This window comes from Dipodomys spectabilis, unplaced genomic scaffold (assembly GCF_019054845.1).
Source record: "Dipodomys spectabilis isolate Male_0828 unplaced genomic scaffold, ASM1905484v1 ptg000051l, whole genome shotgun sequence".
NCBI lineage: Eukaryota > Metazoa > Chordata > Mammalia > Rodentia > Heteromyidae > Dipodomys > Dipodomys spectabilis.
This window is the reverse complement of record NW_024870728.1, coordinates 881,417-897,478: the sequence shown is the minus strand read 5'-3', so window position 1 is coordinate 897,478 and position 16,062 is coordinate 881,417. Positions and strand designations below refer to the sequence as shown.

Sequence of the window (16,062 nt, the reverse complement as noted above, 5' to 3'; positions counted from 1 at the left end):
AGTGACCAGGTTGTTTACAATTAAAGCAAGCATGCGAGCTGGGGACTGAACCTTGAAATGCCTTGGTAAAGGCAGCACCTATGGCGAGCCCCATAGTGTGAGCGGTTCCTACTCCAGCACAAAGCCTGACGAACTCAGAGAGGTCACCCTAGTTTTTATGTGGTCGGAGGACATCTTGACATGCCGGATTAGCATTTTCAAAGGCAAGATGTTTAACAAAGGCACTTTCACTTTCACTTGGCCCAAGAAGCCTTTCTGCAGCCAAGTTAAGCCGCGAGACAAAGTCACTGTAGGGTTCCTCTGGCCCCTGTCTAACCTTTACCAGGGAAGTAGTAGCCGATCCCTTTTGAGGGAGACGCTTCCAAGCATAAAGGCCAGCGTTTTGAATTTGTGCCAAAAGTCCAGTAGGAAAGCGTGCCTGTTTAGCATTGGTATCAAAGGGCGCATTACCCAAAAGTTTAGTATAGGTCCAGGTTTTTGAAGATGTTTTAGCCAAATTTTTTTGCGCGGTCTCTCTACATTGTTCCTTAAAGTCCGCATTCCATAAAACAAAATCACCCCCACTAAGGGTGGCGCGGGCCAGGAACTTCCAATCATTAGGGGTGAGCCAGCGCGCACTTTGGTTTTCTAACAAGGCTAACGTATAAGGGGCAGTCGGGCCATATTGGGCACATGCATTTTTAAGCTTTTCAACAAACCGGAGGCTAAGCCTCTTATACTCTTGTTGGCCTTTTCCCTGGGTGGGTTGTTCCTCTTCATCCCCAGTATCCTGCTCTTCATCCTCCTTTTCCTCCTCTTCTGATTCATCCTCCTCACCCTCTGAGGCCCTATCTGTCTGGCTCCGAGTTACTGGAAAGGCGAGAACTGATTGATGGCCTGATCTAACCTTAATTTTATCAGGCGTTTTTGGCGTATCGGCCAAGGCCAGTATGCGGAGTTCATAATCAAGGGACCGCAGTTCTTTTAAAAGTTGAAGGTGTTCTCGCCTATGTTGAAGAGTCTCGCGTAAAGGTGCCAGGTTAGGTAAAAGGGGGGGAGAAAAAACATCTGGATCTGGAGGGGTAGTGGGCCCCTTGAAGGGCTGGGCCACAAAAGGAAGGGATTTTCAGTAAATTGACCAGCAGTCATATCTAATACAACTGATGGGCAAGCCGAGGGGGGCCTAGAGGCATGTGGGAGAACCTCCTCTCCTGTTTTTACAAGTTTTAAAATTCCACTATCAAACAGAGAACATTTTAAAATGTCATTAATCAAATTCCAATAGGAAAAGGCCGTAGCAGGAACCTTTTCTGAACCAAAGGTTTCATAATAATCTTTTAAACAATCTCCTACTCTTTGCCAGCTTTTTGCATCTATGATTCCTTCAAAGGAGAACCAAGGACACAAGTCCTCTATGAATGAGAAAAATAATTCTAAATCCTTTTTCTTAACCCGCGTTCCTCGTGTCTTGAAGGCCTCCCTGAGGTCTGACAGAAATAGATCATGTGACGAATTGCTTGTCCCATAGTGGGTCACTCACCATGCGCCGTCCCCACTCTCCTCCTGGATCTGTCTCTCGGCGGGGTCTGTCGAGGCGATCTCGGACTGTACTTGGCCAAGTTTTCCCGGAGGACGGCGTTCCTTCCTCAGTCAGAGGCTCGTGCCCCACGTTGGGCGCCAGTTGTCCCGACCCGCAGGACTTCAACGAGGGCGGTGAACCTAAGCGAGAAGGAATGAAGGGACAAGAGACACGAAGAAGGACAGCAAGACAAGGATTCTGATCAAGCTGCCAAATTTTATTTTTCACACAGGGGTATTTATATGCTTAGAATAAGGAAGCTTTTTCATTGGGCTAGCAGCTGCAGGATGCTTGCTTAGGGCAATGTGAAAAGGTGGTCAATAGCAGCTACCTGGTCTTTGTTTGGGGCAGGATGCAAAGACCAGATTCTGTAAATAGCCTTGAGAGATGTTCCAGCGAGATAGTCAAGCTTATCATGCAGAGAGACTCCCTGCAGGGCTCTCAACACTGCTCGCCTGGATTTCACCCACAGCCTATGAGCAAACAGGACACCGCTGAAGGGGAGGTCTAGGGACCTCTCAGGAGGCCTGCACAGAGGCTAGACTCTGCAACCTTTGGAGGGTCGCGAGTCCATACCCCAAGAACCACGAGGTCCACTGAGAGTGGACCTAGCCCAGTCTGAGTGGCTGAAGTTCCATTGGTCCTATGTCGTTTGCCACAGGCACCTGTGGGAGTGGGCTGTGGCGATGCCTTACCTTGCCTGAGGCCCGGGGATGAGTGGTGGACCCCACTTCAGGCCCTGGTTAGGCAGCACCAGAGCCGCCCTGCATGGAGAAAAGGCAGGAAAGGAAAGGGAGGGCTGGAAGTGCATCCCAGCCCCTCCTCTGGTCACCATTGCTGGTGTACTGTCCAGGTCTCCATTCCTCCTGAGGTCGCATAGACTTTTCTGCCAGCCTTGCTCAGAACCGTGATCCTCACAGCTCAGCCTCCCAAGTGGCTGGGATTATAGGCATGAGGCACCAGCAGCATCCACCTTCTGGCTTTTTGTCCTGTGTGTGTTATTTATTTGTTTTTTTTGGTGCTGTTCCTGGGGCTTGAACTCAGGGCCTGAGTGCTGTCCCTGAGCAGTTTTGCTCAGAGTTAGTACTCTACCACTTGATCCACAACTCCACTTCTAGCTTTTGTGTGTGTGTTTTGAGTCCGTTGTTGGAGGTCAGAGTTTCATGGACTTTCCTGCCCCACAATCCTCAGATCTCAGACTCCTGAGTAACTAGAATTTTACATTTTATTACGTTATGAAAGACTGCTTTTCTATTTTTGTCGGTTGTGGGGCTTGAACTCTGGGCCTGGGCGCTGTCCCTCAGCTCTTCAGCTCAAGGCTAGCGCTCTACCACTTGAGTTGCAGCGCCACTTCCTGTCTTCTGGTGGTTTATTGGAGATAAGAGTTTCATGGCCTTTCCTGCTCAGGCTGGCTTTGAACTGTGATCCTCAGATCTCAGCCTCCTGAGTATCTAGGATTATAGGCATGAGCTACTGGTACCCAGCTAAGACTGCTTTTCTTTTGATTCTCCTCCAACTATTTAAAAATGTAACAGCCTGCCTGACACCAGTGGCTCACACTTGTAATCCTATCTACTCTGGAGACCGAAATCATGGTTCAAACGCAGCCTGTGCAGACAAATCCAAGAGACTCTTATCCCCAATTAACCAGCAAAAGGCCAGAAGTAGAGGTAATGCCTCAGCCTTGAGTGAAAAAGGTAAGGACAGAACCCAGACCCTGTGAGTCTCAATAGTGGCGCGCGCGCGCACACACACACACACACACACACACACACACACACACACACACACACACACACAAATGTAAAACCCACTTCGAGTTGGCAGTGGCCTGCATTTGCCCGCCCCTGCCTTCGTGAGTTTGCCAGGCACCTACTCTTGATCCCACAATCTCTGGTTTGGTCGTCTGGTATTTACCTTTCCAGCAAGTTCCCTGGAGCTGCTGCTGGACCAAGGAACACACTTGGTCTAGAACAGAGCAAGATACTGGGAAGGAAGGGTATGATCTCAATGAGGGTCTTCGATGTTCTCACTGAGAACACTGAGGTAGCCAGGAAGGAGGGCGTCCAGCCAGACAGGGGTACCTCCTCCCTAATCTTCCTTGATGCTCTCCGTCCCCTGTCTGCTTGGCCCAGTGGCCACTGACCTCTCCCCTTCCCTCCTCTAATGGGAGGTGACCAGAGTGGGCGACAGCATCTTCCTTCCTATGCCCTGTGGAGAAGTCCAAGGCTGCTGGCTATCTGCAGTCACCCCCACCCGCGTGACTGCTTTCTTCTCCCTTCCCGGCCTGCTTCTCTCCTTCTTATTAATACCATGACTATTTTTCACCTTCCTTTGCTTTGTTATCCCTTCATAATGGAGACAGAGCCTTCTTAGGGAGCCCAGACTGGCGTTGAACTCACGATCCCTTTGTCTCTCCAGTTCTCAGATTACAGGCCTGTGCTACCATGGCATGCTGACCTTGCCTGTTTTGTTTTGTCTTTTTGAGTCGTCTTTCTCTTCCCTCCCTTAGGGAATAAGGGAGCCGTGGGCGTGTCGTTCATGTTCAATGGCACTTCCTTGGGGTTTGTTAACAGCCACCTGACTTCTGGAAGTGAAAAGAAACTCAGGTAATAGAGTCATTCCTTCTAGAGCCCGTGCAGACATTCATTTGCCCAGGTAACCTTGCCTACCTCTCTACCTGCCCATCCTGATGCCTTCAGCCCTAGCCTGGAACTTTCTGGACTTCCATATTCTCAACACAGGCAACTCCACCAGCAAACTCCTAGAGATTGCTCCCTTCCTAAAGGGAAATCTTACAGATCAAAGCCCACACCCCCAGCCCAGTCATGATGTCAGCCATGGGGGCACTTCTGGTTCCAGTTCCCTGCTGGGCCATTGCTGCTCAGGCTCTGGCTCTCAGAAGCCTCACTTTCCTGCCCTCTGGCATACTCAAGTGGTCACTAGGGAGGGACTAGAGATCTCAGTTTCCCCTCCCCACACGACCCCTTGGCTTCCTGTTGTGGTGGGGTGCGTGCCAGCAACACCTTGCTTTTTCCCTTGAATTAGACGAAACCAGAACTATATGAACATCCTGCGGTTCTTGGCCCTGGGAGACAAGAAGCTGAGTCCGTTCAACATCACCCACCGCTTCACCCACCTCTTCTGGCTTGGGGACCTCAACTACCGTGTGGAGCTGCCCACCTGCGTAAGAGGCGTCGCCTGGGGCTGCGGCAGTCAGGGACTGAGACTTGGTAGGAATCTGCTCAGGACAGACGGCCATGGAGACATACGGACACAGAGCTGGGAAAAGGCAGCAGCTCTCTGGGCTGCTTCCTCTTGTTAAGCTTGCTTCTGTCCACTTCCCATGCGCCTGGGGTAGACGCCTGTCCTCCAGACACTGTTGCTTGGGTATCTCAGCCAGCCAGGCCGGGTGTAAGAAGGGAGTGGTGTACTCACCATCCAGTGAAAGACTCTGATGCTGGATGCCCACTCCTGGTCCTGAGGGTGGATGGGCAGGCGGGACCACAGGAAGCATCTACAACCCACATGCTTGCTTCTGCCCAGAGACTTGGCATTGACCGACGGTGTCACCCCTCCTGGGGTGGGCAGGACTCTCACATTTTACCATTGCAGTTCTGTGAAGGGAAGGAGATCTGGGGGTGCCCAGGGGCACCATCCCCGACACCCCGGCCATCTCCCCACCTAACCCACACCCCTCGACCACCTCTGTTCCTCTGGCTATCCTCACAGCTCTCTGGAGGCTGAGGGTGGGCTCTAGCTGATGCCCAGCCATGCCTTCTTCCCAAGACGGGTGGGAAGGGTCCTTCTGGCTCCCCGAGGAAGGACAGCACAGCCACTCACTCACCCATGCAGAGTCTCAGAGCCTCGTTTGAGGTCACAGAAGCGGCAGGAGAGAGGACTCCAAGACTACGACATCCGATAGTCTGGGCAGAACAGCCAGGATGAAGGAGATTTGGGATGGGGCCTCTGTTCCAGTGCAGCCACACAGGCACCCACCTGTCCTCACAGAGCCGGGCACTGGTGGCTCACACCTGTAATCCTGGATACTCAGGAGGCTGAGATCTGAGGATTGCAGTTCAAAGCCAGCCCAGGCTATAAATCCATGAGACTTAGATCCAATTAACCACCCTAAAACTGGAAGTGGAGCTGTGGCTCAAAATGGCAGAGCACGAGCCTTGAGCAAAAGAGCTGAGGGACAGCATCCAGGCCAAGTTCAAGCCCCACAAATGGCAAAAAAATAAAATAAAATCCATACTAGAGAGTCAGTATGAAAGCTAACAGGTCCACATGCAAATTTGGACCAACCCTAAGATATTAGATTAATAACTATAGTGCTCTCTAGAGATTTTTTTTTGGGGGGCGTGAGTTATTTGGGGGGTGTCTGCCATACTGGAGCTTGAACTCAAGACCTTGCAATTATGCCTGGTTTTTTCCCTTAAGGCTGGTGCTCTACCACTTGAGCCACAGCTCTACTTCCGGCTTCTTGCTGTTTAATTGGAGATAAAGGGTCTCATGGACTTTCCTGCCCCGACTGGCTTGGAACTGAGATCCTCAGTTTTCTGAGTAGCTGGGATTACAAATGTAAGCCTCCAGTGCCCGGCTCTCCTGGTTTCTTTGGGAAGTGGTTGAGCACAAGGAAGCAGCCCTGGGTGGGACCAGGGCTGAGCTACAGCAGAGATCCGGGCCCACTAGGGAGGAAGAAAGGGAGGAAGAGCCCCACTGTGCCTGTCCTCATTCCAGGAGGCAGAAGCCATCATCCAGAAGATCAAGCAGCAGCAGTTTGCGGATCTGCTGGCCCATGACCAGCTGCTTACAGAGCGAAGGGAGCGGAAGGTTTTCCTGCACTTTGGTGAGAACACAGCCTCTCCTTAAGCCCTTTCCAGCCATCTTGCTGCCTCCCAGATGTCCTTCTGGGGCAAGGATGGTCTTCAGGAGAGGGTAGATGTCTGGGAATCAAAACTAGAACCCAGGTGTGTCTTTTTCAGAAGAGGAAGAGATCACATTTGCGCCCACCTACCGATTTGAAAGGCTAACTCGGGACAAATACGCCTACACAAAGCAGAAAGCCACAGGGGTGAGTCTCAGAGCCAGCGCTCCCCATCCGGGCCTTACTTCCTTTGCCCATCTCACACCTGAGGAGTCTGTTCAAAAAATTCCAGAGAATTGCCGGACGCTAGTAGCTCACACCTGTAATCCTAGCTACTTAGGAGGATTGCTGTTCAAAGCCAGCCCGGGCAAGGAAAGGCCATGAGATTCTTATTTCCAATGAACCACCAGAAAACTGGAAGTGGCGCTGTGGCTCAAGTGGTAGGGCGCTCTCCTTGAGCTGAAGAGCTGAGGGACAGCCCCCAGGCCCAGAGTTCAAGCTCCATGACCGAAGGGGGTGGGGGGAAGACCAGAGATGAAAGCATCCTCCATCACAACAGCAACAAAACAGAAAGAACAGTACTTAAAAATCACAAGTTGAAGCCAGGCACAGTGGCTCATGCCTGTAATGGTAGTTATTAGAGAGGCTGAGATCTGGAGGATTGCAGTTTGAAGTCAATCTGAACAGAAGATTCTATGTCAGCAATAACCAGCAAAAAAGTCAGACTGAAGACATAGCTCAAGTAGTAGAGTGTTAGCCAAACAAGTATGAGCCCCTGAGTTCAGACCTTGGAACCAGAAAAAAAATTAAGAGAATTTTAAATTAAATAGTAATAATAGCACGTTGACTTGTGTCACACACAAAACCTGGCTGCCCAGAACTAAGAACTAAGCTAATAATGACCCTTACTATTTACTTCCCAGAAGGCAGTTGAAACCCAAGACACACAAAAAAGCAAAAATGTCAAGCTAGATTTTCAGATTTGGGAGAGAGCATTCCATAATCTATATCCTCACTCCCTTAGGTTCTTCCTTTCCTGCTTATAAACATAAGAGTACCCATCAAAAAAAAAATCTAATCACTTTATTTAACAAATTTGTTCAATAATGTTCTCTAAGCCAGGTACCAGTGGCTCATACCTATAATCTTAGCTACTCAGGAGGCCAAGATTTAAGGATTGTGGTTTGAAGACAGCCCAGGCAGAAAAGTCTGTGAGATTCTTTTTTTTTTTTTTTTTTTGGGGGGAGGGGGAGGGGGTCCGGTCGTGGGGCCTGAACTCTGGGCCTGGGCGCTGTCCCTCAGCTCTTCAGCTCAAGGCTAGCACTCTACCACTTGAGCCACAGCGCCACTTCCGGCTTTTTTCTTATGTGGTGCTGAGGAATCGAACCCAGGGCCTCGAGCATGCAAGGCAAGTGCTCTACCACTGAGCCACCTTCCCAGCCGTCTGTGAGATTCTTATCTCCAATTAGCCACCAAAAGCAGCTGAAAGTGGAACTGTGGCTCAGCTGGTAGAGCACTAGCCTTGAGCCAAAAAATCTCAGGATCAGCCTGAGTTCAAGCACTAGGACAGCACATGCACACACACCCGTGTGCGTGCGCGCACACACACACCACAACACACACACACACACACACAATTCCTTTTCACTGCCTCTATTTCTGGATTATCTTTTTTTTTTCTATTTTGTTTCGTCTGTGCTGGTACCGTGGCTTACACACTAGTCCTTGTGCTCCTGCTTAGCTTTTTTTCCTCTCTCTCTCAAGGCTGTTTCTGTGGCTCATTTGAGCCATACTTCCACTTCTGGCTTTTTTGCTGATTAGAGGAAAGAGTGCCGTGGACTTGTCTGCCCAGGCTGGTTTCAAAAGGTTGGCTAGGATTACAGACATGAACCTCTGGTGCTTGGTTTTCTAATGGTGTCTTGAATTTATGTGTTGTGCTAGCCCAAACCATGATCCTACTATTTATGCTTCTCATGTAGATGTGATAACAGCATCATGCCCAGCTTTCATTGGTTGAGATGGCCCTAAATTCAAGCTCCAATACACACACACACACACACACACACACACACACACACACACACACACACACAGAATGGGAGGAAGGAGAGAGTAGAGAAGGGAAGGGCAATTAACAGGAGTGGAGAGGAGAAGACAGGAAAAGAGAAAAGAGGAGAAGAGAAAAGTTGGGCACTGGTGGCTCACACGTATAGCAACTGAGGAAGCTGAGCTCTAAGGATGTAAAGGGTGGAGTTTGAAGCCAACTTGAGCAGGAAAGTCACTCTCCAACTAACTTCCAAAAAGCCTGAAGTAGAGCTATGGTTCAAGTGGTAGAGCATTAGCCTTGAGAAGAAAAGCTCAGGGACAGCACCCAGGCCCTGAGTTCAAGTCCCAATACCGATACAAAGCAAAAAAAAAAAAAAAGAAAGAAAGAGAAGATAGATAGACAAGACACTGAGCAATGGGGAAGCCTGGTGCAGAACACAGTAAAGCGAATTGATCTTTTCCTTTCTGTTTTAATGCCAATACTGGGGCTTGAACTTGGGCCCTGGGCACTGTCCCTGAAGGCTAGCCACTTGAGCCACAGCTCCACTTCTGGCTTTTTGGTAGTTAATTTGATATGAGTCTCTCAGGACTTTCCTGCCCTGGCTGGCTTCTAATTGCACTCCTCAGATCTCAGCCTCCTGAGTAGCAAGGATTATAGCATGAGCTACCAGTGCCATTTATTTATTCTTTCTCTCTCTTTCTCTCTTTTTTAAAGTAGCAGGCACTGTAGAAAGCCATGACTTTTATTTGCAGATGAAGTACAACCTGCCCTCCTGGTGTGACCGTGTGCTCTGGAAGTCTTACCCACTGGTGCACGTGGTGTGTCAGTCCTACGGTGAGTGACCCTGAGGGAGAGCCGGAGTCAGGACTGCTTCTGAGTGCTTGTCTGCAAGGTCGGGGGGGGCTCTGCAGTGCTGACCTTAGGACCTGAGAGAGTTGTTCCACCCCCTTTACCGTGAGCCACAATGGGGATAGGAGCCCTGTTTGGGAGATGTTTGAATTAATCACCAAAAAGCCAGAAATCATATTATCGCTCAAAGTGAGCACTAGCCTTGAGCACCGAAACTCAGGGACAGTGTCCAGGCCCTGAGTTCAAGCACCAGGACTGGTACCAAGAAAAGGTGGCACATTATTTCTTTTGAGAAGAACCATATTAGATCTGGCTTTCAAAGGCTGGGAACATTCAGCTAGGACAGGAGAAGTCATGTCCTCAGTGAACACATATATACTTGAGAAGGTGTAGAGTCAGGCTGAGTTAAGTTGATGAGGAAGACATAACATTCCATTGTAAGTGAATGATTGTGGTATAAGTTCTCAAGGTAATTAAGAAATCATTGTTAAGCTGGGCACTGGTGGCTTACGCCTGTAATCCTAGCTACTCAGCAGGCTGAGATCTGAGGATCACGATTCAAAGCCAGCCCAGGCAGCAGACTCTTATCTCCAATAAACCACTCAGAAAGCCAGAAGTGGCACTGTGGCTCAAGTGGTAGAGTGCTCACCTTGAGCTAAAGAGGGACAGAGCCCGGGCCCAGAGTTCAAGCCCCACAACCAATCATTTAAAAAAAAAACAAGAAGAATGAAATCATTGTTGACCCTGAACTCTAAAGGAAGCTGGAATTTTTAATGACTTGTGTGTTTATTTTTTTTTTTTTTTGTCGGTCGTGGGGCTTGAACTCTGGGCCTGGGCGCTGTCCCTCAGCTCTTCAGCTCAAGGCGAGCACTCTCCCACTTGAGCTACAGCGCCACTTCTGGTTTTCTGGTGGTTTATTGGAGATAGGAGTCTCACCGTCTCTCCTGCCCGGGCTGGCTTTGAACCGAGATCCTCAGATCTCAGCCTCCTGAGTAGCTAGGATTACAGGCGTGAGCCACAGGTTTTGTGTGTTTATTCTTAAGAACCTTTTAGCACAAGTTCCCAGTTCTTGCTGAGTAAGATTTTAACTATTCCAAGTGAAATTACTTTTGGAGAAAAAGGCTTTTACTGAGTATCACAGTATATATTTAAAGCATTGCACATCCCCAGACATTGGTATCTGCAAGAAAGGCTGCTCTGCTCCCATGATGCATCACACATGCGCAACACATGGCTCAGGGGCTGCTGACGGGCAGCTCATGACCCTAGGCCTGTCCATCTGGGTCACCAGCCCCATCTCACCCCTCAGAGTGAGGAGATGTGGAAGAGGGAAATCTTGCCACCACTCAAAGGTCACCTTTGGACTCACAACCTCTAAGATAATTTCTGGAGATCAGCAAATCCCTACATAGAACTGTGGTCCTACAAGGTAGCCCCATTTTCCATCTCTTCATCACTGCTATCAGAAAGGACCAGAGCAACCACCTGGGGGACAGGTTAGCCTATTCACCCTTCATTCCCTCTGCTCTAGAGCTCAGACTCCCAGAAGTGACCCCACGCTACACCTTTAGCTGTGCAGAATGGCAGCGTCCCTCCCAGCCCCAGCCAAGACATCACCCACCCTGCAACTCTGAAATGCCTACTTCCCACCTTCTGCCTGCCGCCTCCTCCCTCTCCTCTCCCACATTTGAGCTGTCCATGCCCATGTCCCCTTCCCCATCAGGCACAGAGCTAGTCACAGCAAAATCCTCCTGCCCAGATGCTGCTGAGTCCTGCCTCTAGGACCTGCCTCCATCACACCAGAGAGCCAGGAGACGTCAGAGACACAGAGAAAAGCCCCCCATTCCCCCATCCATGAGGCTGAAATCCTTCATGGAGGTCCAGGCTTAGAGTATGAAGAGAAGGCCGAAGAGACAGCATTTTCCTTAAATGCCTGAAGGCAAAGTATCAATTTGATGAGTTTGCAATGGAGGGAAGCAAGAAGATGGGAAAGAAAAGGGAGTCCAGGGGCTGGGAAGGTGGCTCAGTGGTAGAGCGCTTGCCTTGCATGCATGAGGCCCTGGGTTCGATTCCCCAGCACCACATAAGCAAAAAGAAAAAAAAGGAAAAAGGAGTCCAGAACTTAGGAACTCAGGCTGTCCTGGATGTGGGACTTAGAGCTACCGACCCAGCTTTGTCCACTGTTACCTAATAAACTATCTTGCAAGCCAGTGTCTTAAAACAGCCTGTCCTGTGGGGTGGGCTGCTTCTGCATCAGTTAGGAGACATTCAGATGTGGGGGTGGCCGGGGTGGTGGTGCCAACTCATGTGACCCAGCAGGCTAGTTCAGACTTCTTTGCTTCCTGGTCTCAAAGTTGCCAGCTGTAGATCTCAGCCTGCCCCTGGCCCTGAGTTTGCCAACGAGGCCTTGACTAGAAGAACTAATCCATCCCTACTCAGAAATGCTTTTCATGCCCTGCAGGCTGCACCAGTGACATCATGACCAGCGACCACAGCCCTGTATTTGCCACGTTTGAGGCAGGAGTCACCTCCCAGTTTGTCTCCAAGAACGGTAAGCAGTAAGAAGTGGCCTTTCCCCCAGTGACAAGACTTTGAACACTTGTCTCCAGTTGTAGCAATCAGCTGTTTGTTTTGGAGAAGGTCCACCATTCTGGGAAGTCCATAGTGTATCAATCAAATCAGATCATGTCGTGTCCAGGTGACACCTCAGTTTCAGTGCAGAGAATTTTTCTTGTTGCTTGTGTATGTGCCAGTACTGGGGCTTGAATTCAGATCCTGGGCACTGTCCCTTCGCTGTGTTCTATCACCTGAGCACAGCTCTATTTCTGGCCTTTTTTTTTTTTTTTTTTGGCAGTTAAGTGGAGATAAGAGTCTCGTGGATTTAAATGTCTGGGCTGGCTTTGAACTGCAATCTACAGATCTCAGCCTCCTGAGTAGCTAGGATTACAGGCATGAGCCACTGGTGCCCAGCTTGGCTTGAGAAGAAGCCATCCCAGGTGCTATTCTAGTATTTGGAAGGAGAAAGGAAAGAAGGAAGAATTGAAGGGAAAGAGGAAGAAAATGTTTCTTCTCACTCTTGGCTGGCTTAGAATTAATACAGAGGACAGAACACTTGTTTAAAGCCAGCTTGAGAATGGGCGCCTATAAGAGCACCACCTGAATTAACCCAGTTAGCTGGGTTGCCCAATGCAGCACGTTAGCTGCACTGCCAGTGAGTTTCTGGAGCCCAGTGAGGACTAGTTAAGACCATACCTACGGAGAAAGACCAGCCAGGTGCTGGTGGTTCACACCCGTAACCTAGCAACTCAGGAGGCTGAGATCTGTGGATTACGGCTTGAAACCAGCCCGGGCAGGAAAGTCTGTGAAACTTTTATCTACAACTAACCAACCCCAAGCCAGAAGTAGAGCTGTAGCACCACGTGGTAGAGTGCCAGCCTTGAGCAAAATGTGTTCAGAGTTCAGGGACAGCACCTGGACCCTGAGTTCAAGCCCCATGACTGGGGGGGGGGGGGGGGGAAGGGGGGGGAGAAAAATAAAAACCATGCCTCTTCTACCTGGACTCAGGAACTGGACAGAGTTGAATGTCTGAGCCATTGTACACACTCTCCATCAGAACAGGCTTCTGATGGTTCTATCGGAACAGAGGGAGACAGCAAAGATAGTGGGGAGACCACTGAGGAAGTCACGTGGCTTCGGTGGCGAAGCTGAGGTCCGGTCTTGGCTCCTTGAAGTAACTGTACCCTTTCACCCGCTCCCCCTGGCCAGCCTGTGGCTGATGAGAAAAGCTGTAGCGATGGGGTACGCTCCGAGGCGGGGGCGGGGAGGGGGAGACAAGGCAGCGTTGCTTCAAGGAAAATTCCTTCCACCCGAAGACTCTCCTTCCTCAGACCCTGGGAGCAGCTCAGCAAGGGCAGTGAGCTCCGAGAGGAAACAGAAACTGCTAGAAGATGCTTCCTCTCCAGGCAGGCTGTGCCGTTGAACTGCTATTCTCCCCTGTTCCAGGGCCTGGCACTGTGAACAGCCAAGGGCAGATCGAGTTCATCGCGTGCTGTGCCACGCTGAAGACCAAATCCCAGACCAAGTTTTACCTGGAGTTCCACTCGAGCTGCTTAGAGAGTAAGTTGCCCTTGAACTGCCCTTTGGGTAGGGAAGGCCACCATTCTTGGAAATGGTGTCTCTCCCCATTTCTGCCTTCTGCAAAGGACTCGAAGGTGGGCCTCCATAGAAGTGGGCTGCAGGCCGGGCACCAGTGGTTCACTCCTGTAATCCTAGCTAGTCAGAAGGCTGAGATCTGAGGATCACAGTTTGAAGCCAGCCCCAACAAGAAAAGTCTGTGAGACTATTTTTTTTTTTTTTTGTCGGTCGTGGGGCTTGAACTCTGGGCCTGGGCGCTGTCCCTGTGCTCTTCAGCTCAAGACAAGTGCTCTACCACTTGAGCCACAGCACCACTTCCAGTTTTCTAGTGGTTTATTAGAGATAAGAGTCTCACGGACTTTTCTGCCTGGGCTGGTTTTGAACTGCGCTCCTCAGATCTCAGCCTCCTGAGTAGCTAGGATTATAGACATGAGCCACCGGCTCCCGGCAAGTCTGTGAGACTCTTATTTATCTCCAATTAAGTACCAAAAAAGCCAGAAGTGGAGTTGTGGCTTAAGTGATCAAGTGCTAGCCTTGAGCAGCAAGAATTCAAGGACAGCACCTAGGCCCCAAGTTCAAGCCCCAGGACCGGCACAAAAAGAATTGAGTTGCAGGAGGACAGGCAAGAGGACACCCCAGAGCTGTGAGCCTCATCCCTTTTGACCCCACAGCCCCTTCTTCGGGTGACCTGCGGCATCCAGGGTTGGACAGTACCTTCTCAGCCAGCAGTGTTCAGCACGCACTGTGTTTAGGAAGCACCCTCTCTGGACAGCATTTCTGGGCATAGTACTTCAGTCTCCACAGTTCCCAGTTCTCACTGGGATGGTGTGGAGAGGTACAGGGAGGAGAAGCCACCTCTGCAGACAGAGGCATGGATGTGAACGAAGCTTCCAGAAATGGGGAGCGCCCTGAGCTGTGTCCCTTCATCCCTTCCTTCTCTGACTCAGTTGGCCTCAGTCCTGGGAGTAGAACAACCTTTGCCACCAAATCCCTAAAACCAGCAGGCAGGGTCAAAGCAGTTCCAAAAAGGATGAAAACGTTTTCATGCGGGTGTTTTTAATAAACGGTGGAGACATTTGCATACATTTCTATGGAAACAGCACATTAGGAAGCTTAAATTAGAATTTCAAAAGGCTGCTATCTTGAGTGGCTGGGACAAGCTGTCAAGCTTCCCAATCTTGCCTGCCATGTGATGACTTCTTCATGGCCTGGTTTATTGCAAAGAGGAGCCGAAAAGAACGAGGCCTTTCTTTGATTTTCCTAAAAATAATTAGACAGTATTGGCAAATGACCATCCCCCTCCACCAACACCACCCCCTTCCCCGGCGCAAACACAGAATTCCCCAGCAAGCCTGATTCCTATATGGCATTAAAGAACCCCCAAAGATTTTGTGTGTGTGTGTGTGTGTGTGTGTGTGTGTGTGTGTGTGTGTGTGTGTGCACACGCGTGCGTCTGTGCATGTGTGCGCGTGCCAGTCCTTGAGCTTTAACTCAGGGCCTGGGTGCTATCCTAGAGCATTTTTGGGTCAAGGCTAGCACTCTACCACTTGAGCCACTACTCTACTTCTAGGTTTTTAGGGGTTAGTTGGAGATAAGACTCTCACAAACTGCCCTAGCTGGCTTCAAACCATGATCCTCAGATCTCAGCCTCCTGAGTAGCTGGGATTATATAGGCCTGAGCTACTGGTGCCCTTCCTCCACCCCAAGACTTAGCAGGAGGGGAGAGATCTTGCTTCATTCAGGGAAGAGGACCCCTGGGAGTCTTTTGCATCAGATCCTTATTCTTCTTGTCCTCCAACAGGTTTTGTCAAGAGTCAGGAAGGAGAGAATGAAGAGGGACATGAAGGAGAGCTGGTGGTGAGGTTTGATGAGACCCTTCCCAAGGTAATTCACTGCTGAGGCTGGGCCAGAGTAGAGGGAGGCACCATTGTACAGGAGGCCCAGAACTAGCTCCCAAGGTGGCTTGCTGCCTGCTTTTCAACAGGACCATAAGAGACCCTGATGTTCCTCCTCTCCTCTAGTGCAGGAGGGGCGGGGCGGGGGGGGGGGGAGTTTCAAATGCCACGGGCATTGGGATATTCATAACAGTATTTGTAGACTATGTTTATTGAATTTTGCTTTGAAAATAAAACCTCCGAGAAAACTGGGTGCTGGTAGCTCACGCCTGTAATCTTAGCCACTTTAAGAGGCTGAAATCTGATCGTTGAGGTTTGCAATCAACCCAAGCAGACATAGCCAAGACACTTTATCTCCAGCAAAAATCCAGATGTGGGAAGTGTGGTTCAAGTGGTAGAGTACCATCCTTGAGCAAAAATGTCAAGCAAGGGCTGGGAAGGTGGCTCAGTGGTAGAGTGCTTGCCTTGCATGCATAAGGCCCTAGGTTCGATTCCTCAGCACCACATAAGCAAAAAGAAAAAAAGCCAGAAGTAATGCTGTGGCTCAAGTGGTAGAGTGCTAGCCTTGAGCTGAAGAGCTGAGGGACAGTGCCCAGGCCCAGAGTTCAGGCCCCACAACTGGACCCCAAAAAAAAAAATGTCAAGCAAGAATGCAGGGTTCAGACTAAGAAGGTGGCTCAGTGGTAGAGCGCTTGCCTTGCAGGCATGG

At 50.0% G+C, this 16,062-nt stretch overlaps 1 protein-coding gene across 2 annotated transcripts in view; it reads left to right on the top strand.

Moving 5' to 3' along the window:
- Positions 1-16,062, top strand: part of Inpp5d (inositol polyphosphate-5-phosphatase D) — a 118,422-nt gene that overhangs the window by 89,541 nt on the left and 12,819 nt on the right. For both annotated transcript variants that reach the window (XM_042679057.1, XM_042679056.1), the window contains 8 exons: positions 4,071-4,167; positions 4,607-4,745; positions 6,302-6,410; positions 6,547-6,635; positions 9,228-9,309; positions 11,786-11,875; positions 13,327-13,440; positions 15,260-15,342. In XM_042679057.1, the coding sequence (XP_042534991.1) occupies positions 4,071-4,167; positions 4,607-4,745; positions 6,302-6,410; positions 6,547-6,635; positions 9,228-9,309; positions 11,786-11,875; positions 13,327-13,440; positions 15,260-15,342 (803 nt within the window). The remainder of the gene's footprint in view (positions 1-4,070; positions 4,168-4,606; positions 4,746-6,301; positions 6,411-6,546; positions 6,636-9,227; positions 9,310-11,785; positions 11,876-13,326; positions 13,441-15,259; positions 15,343-16,062) is intronic.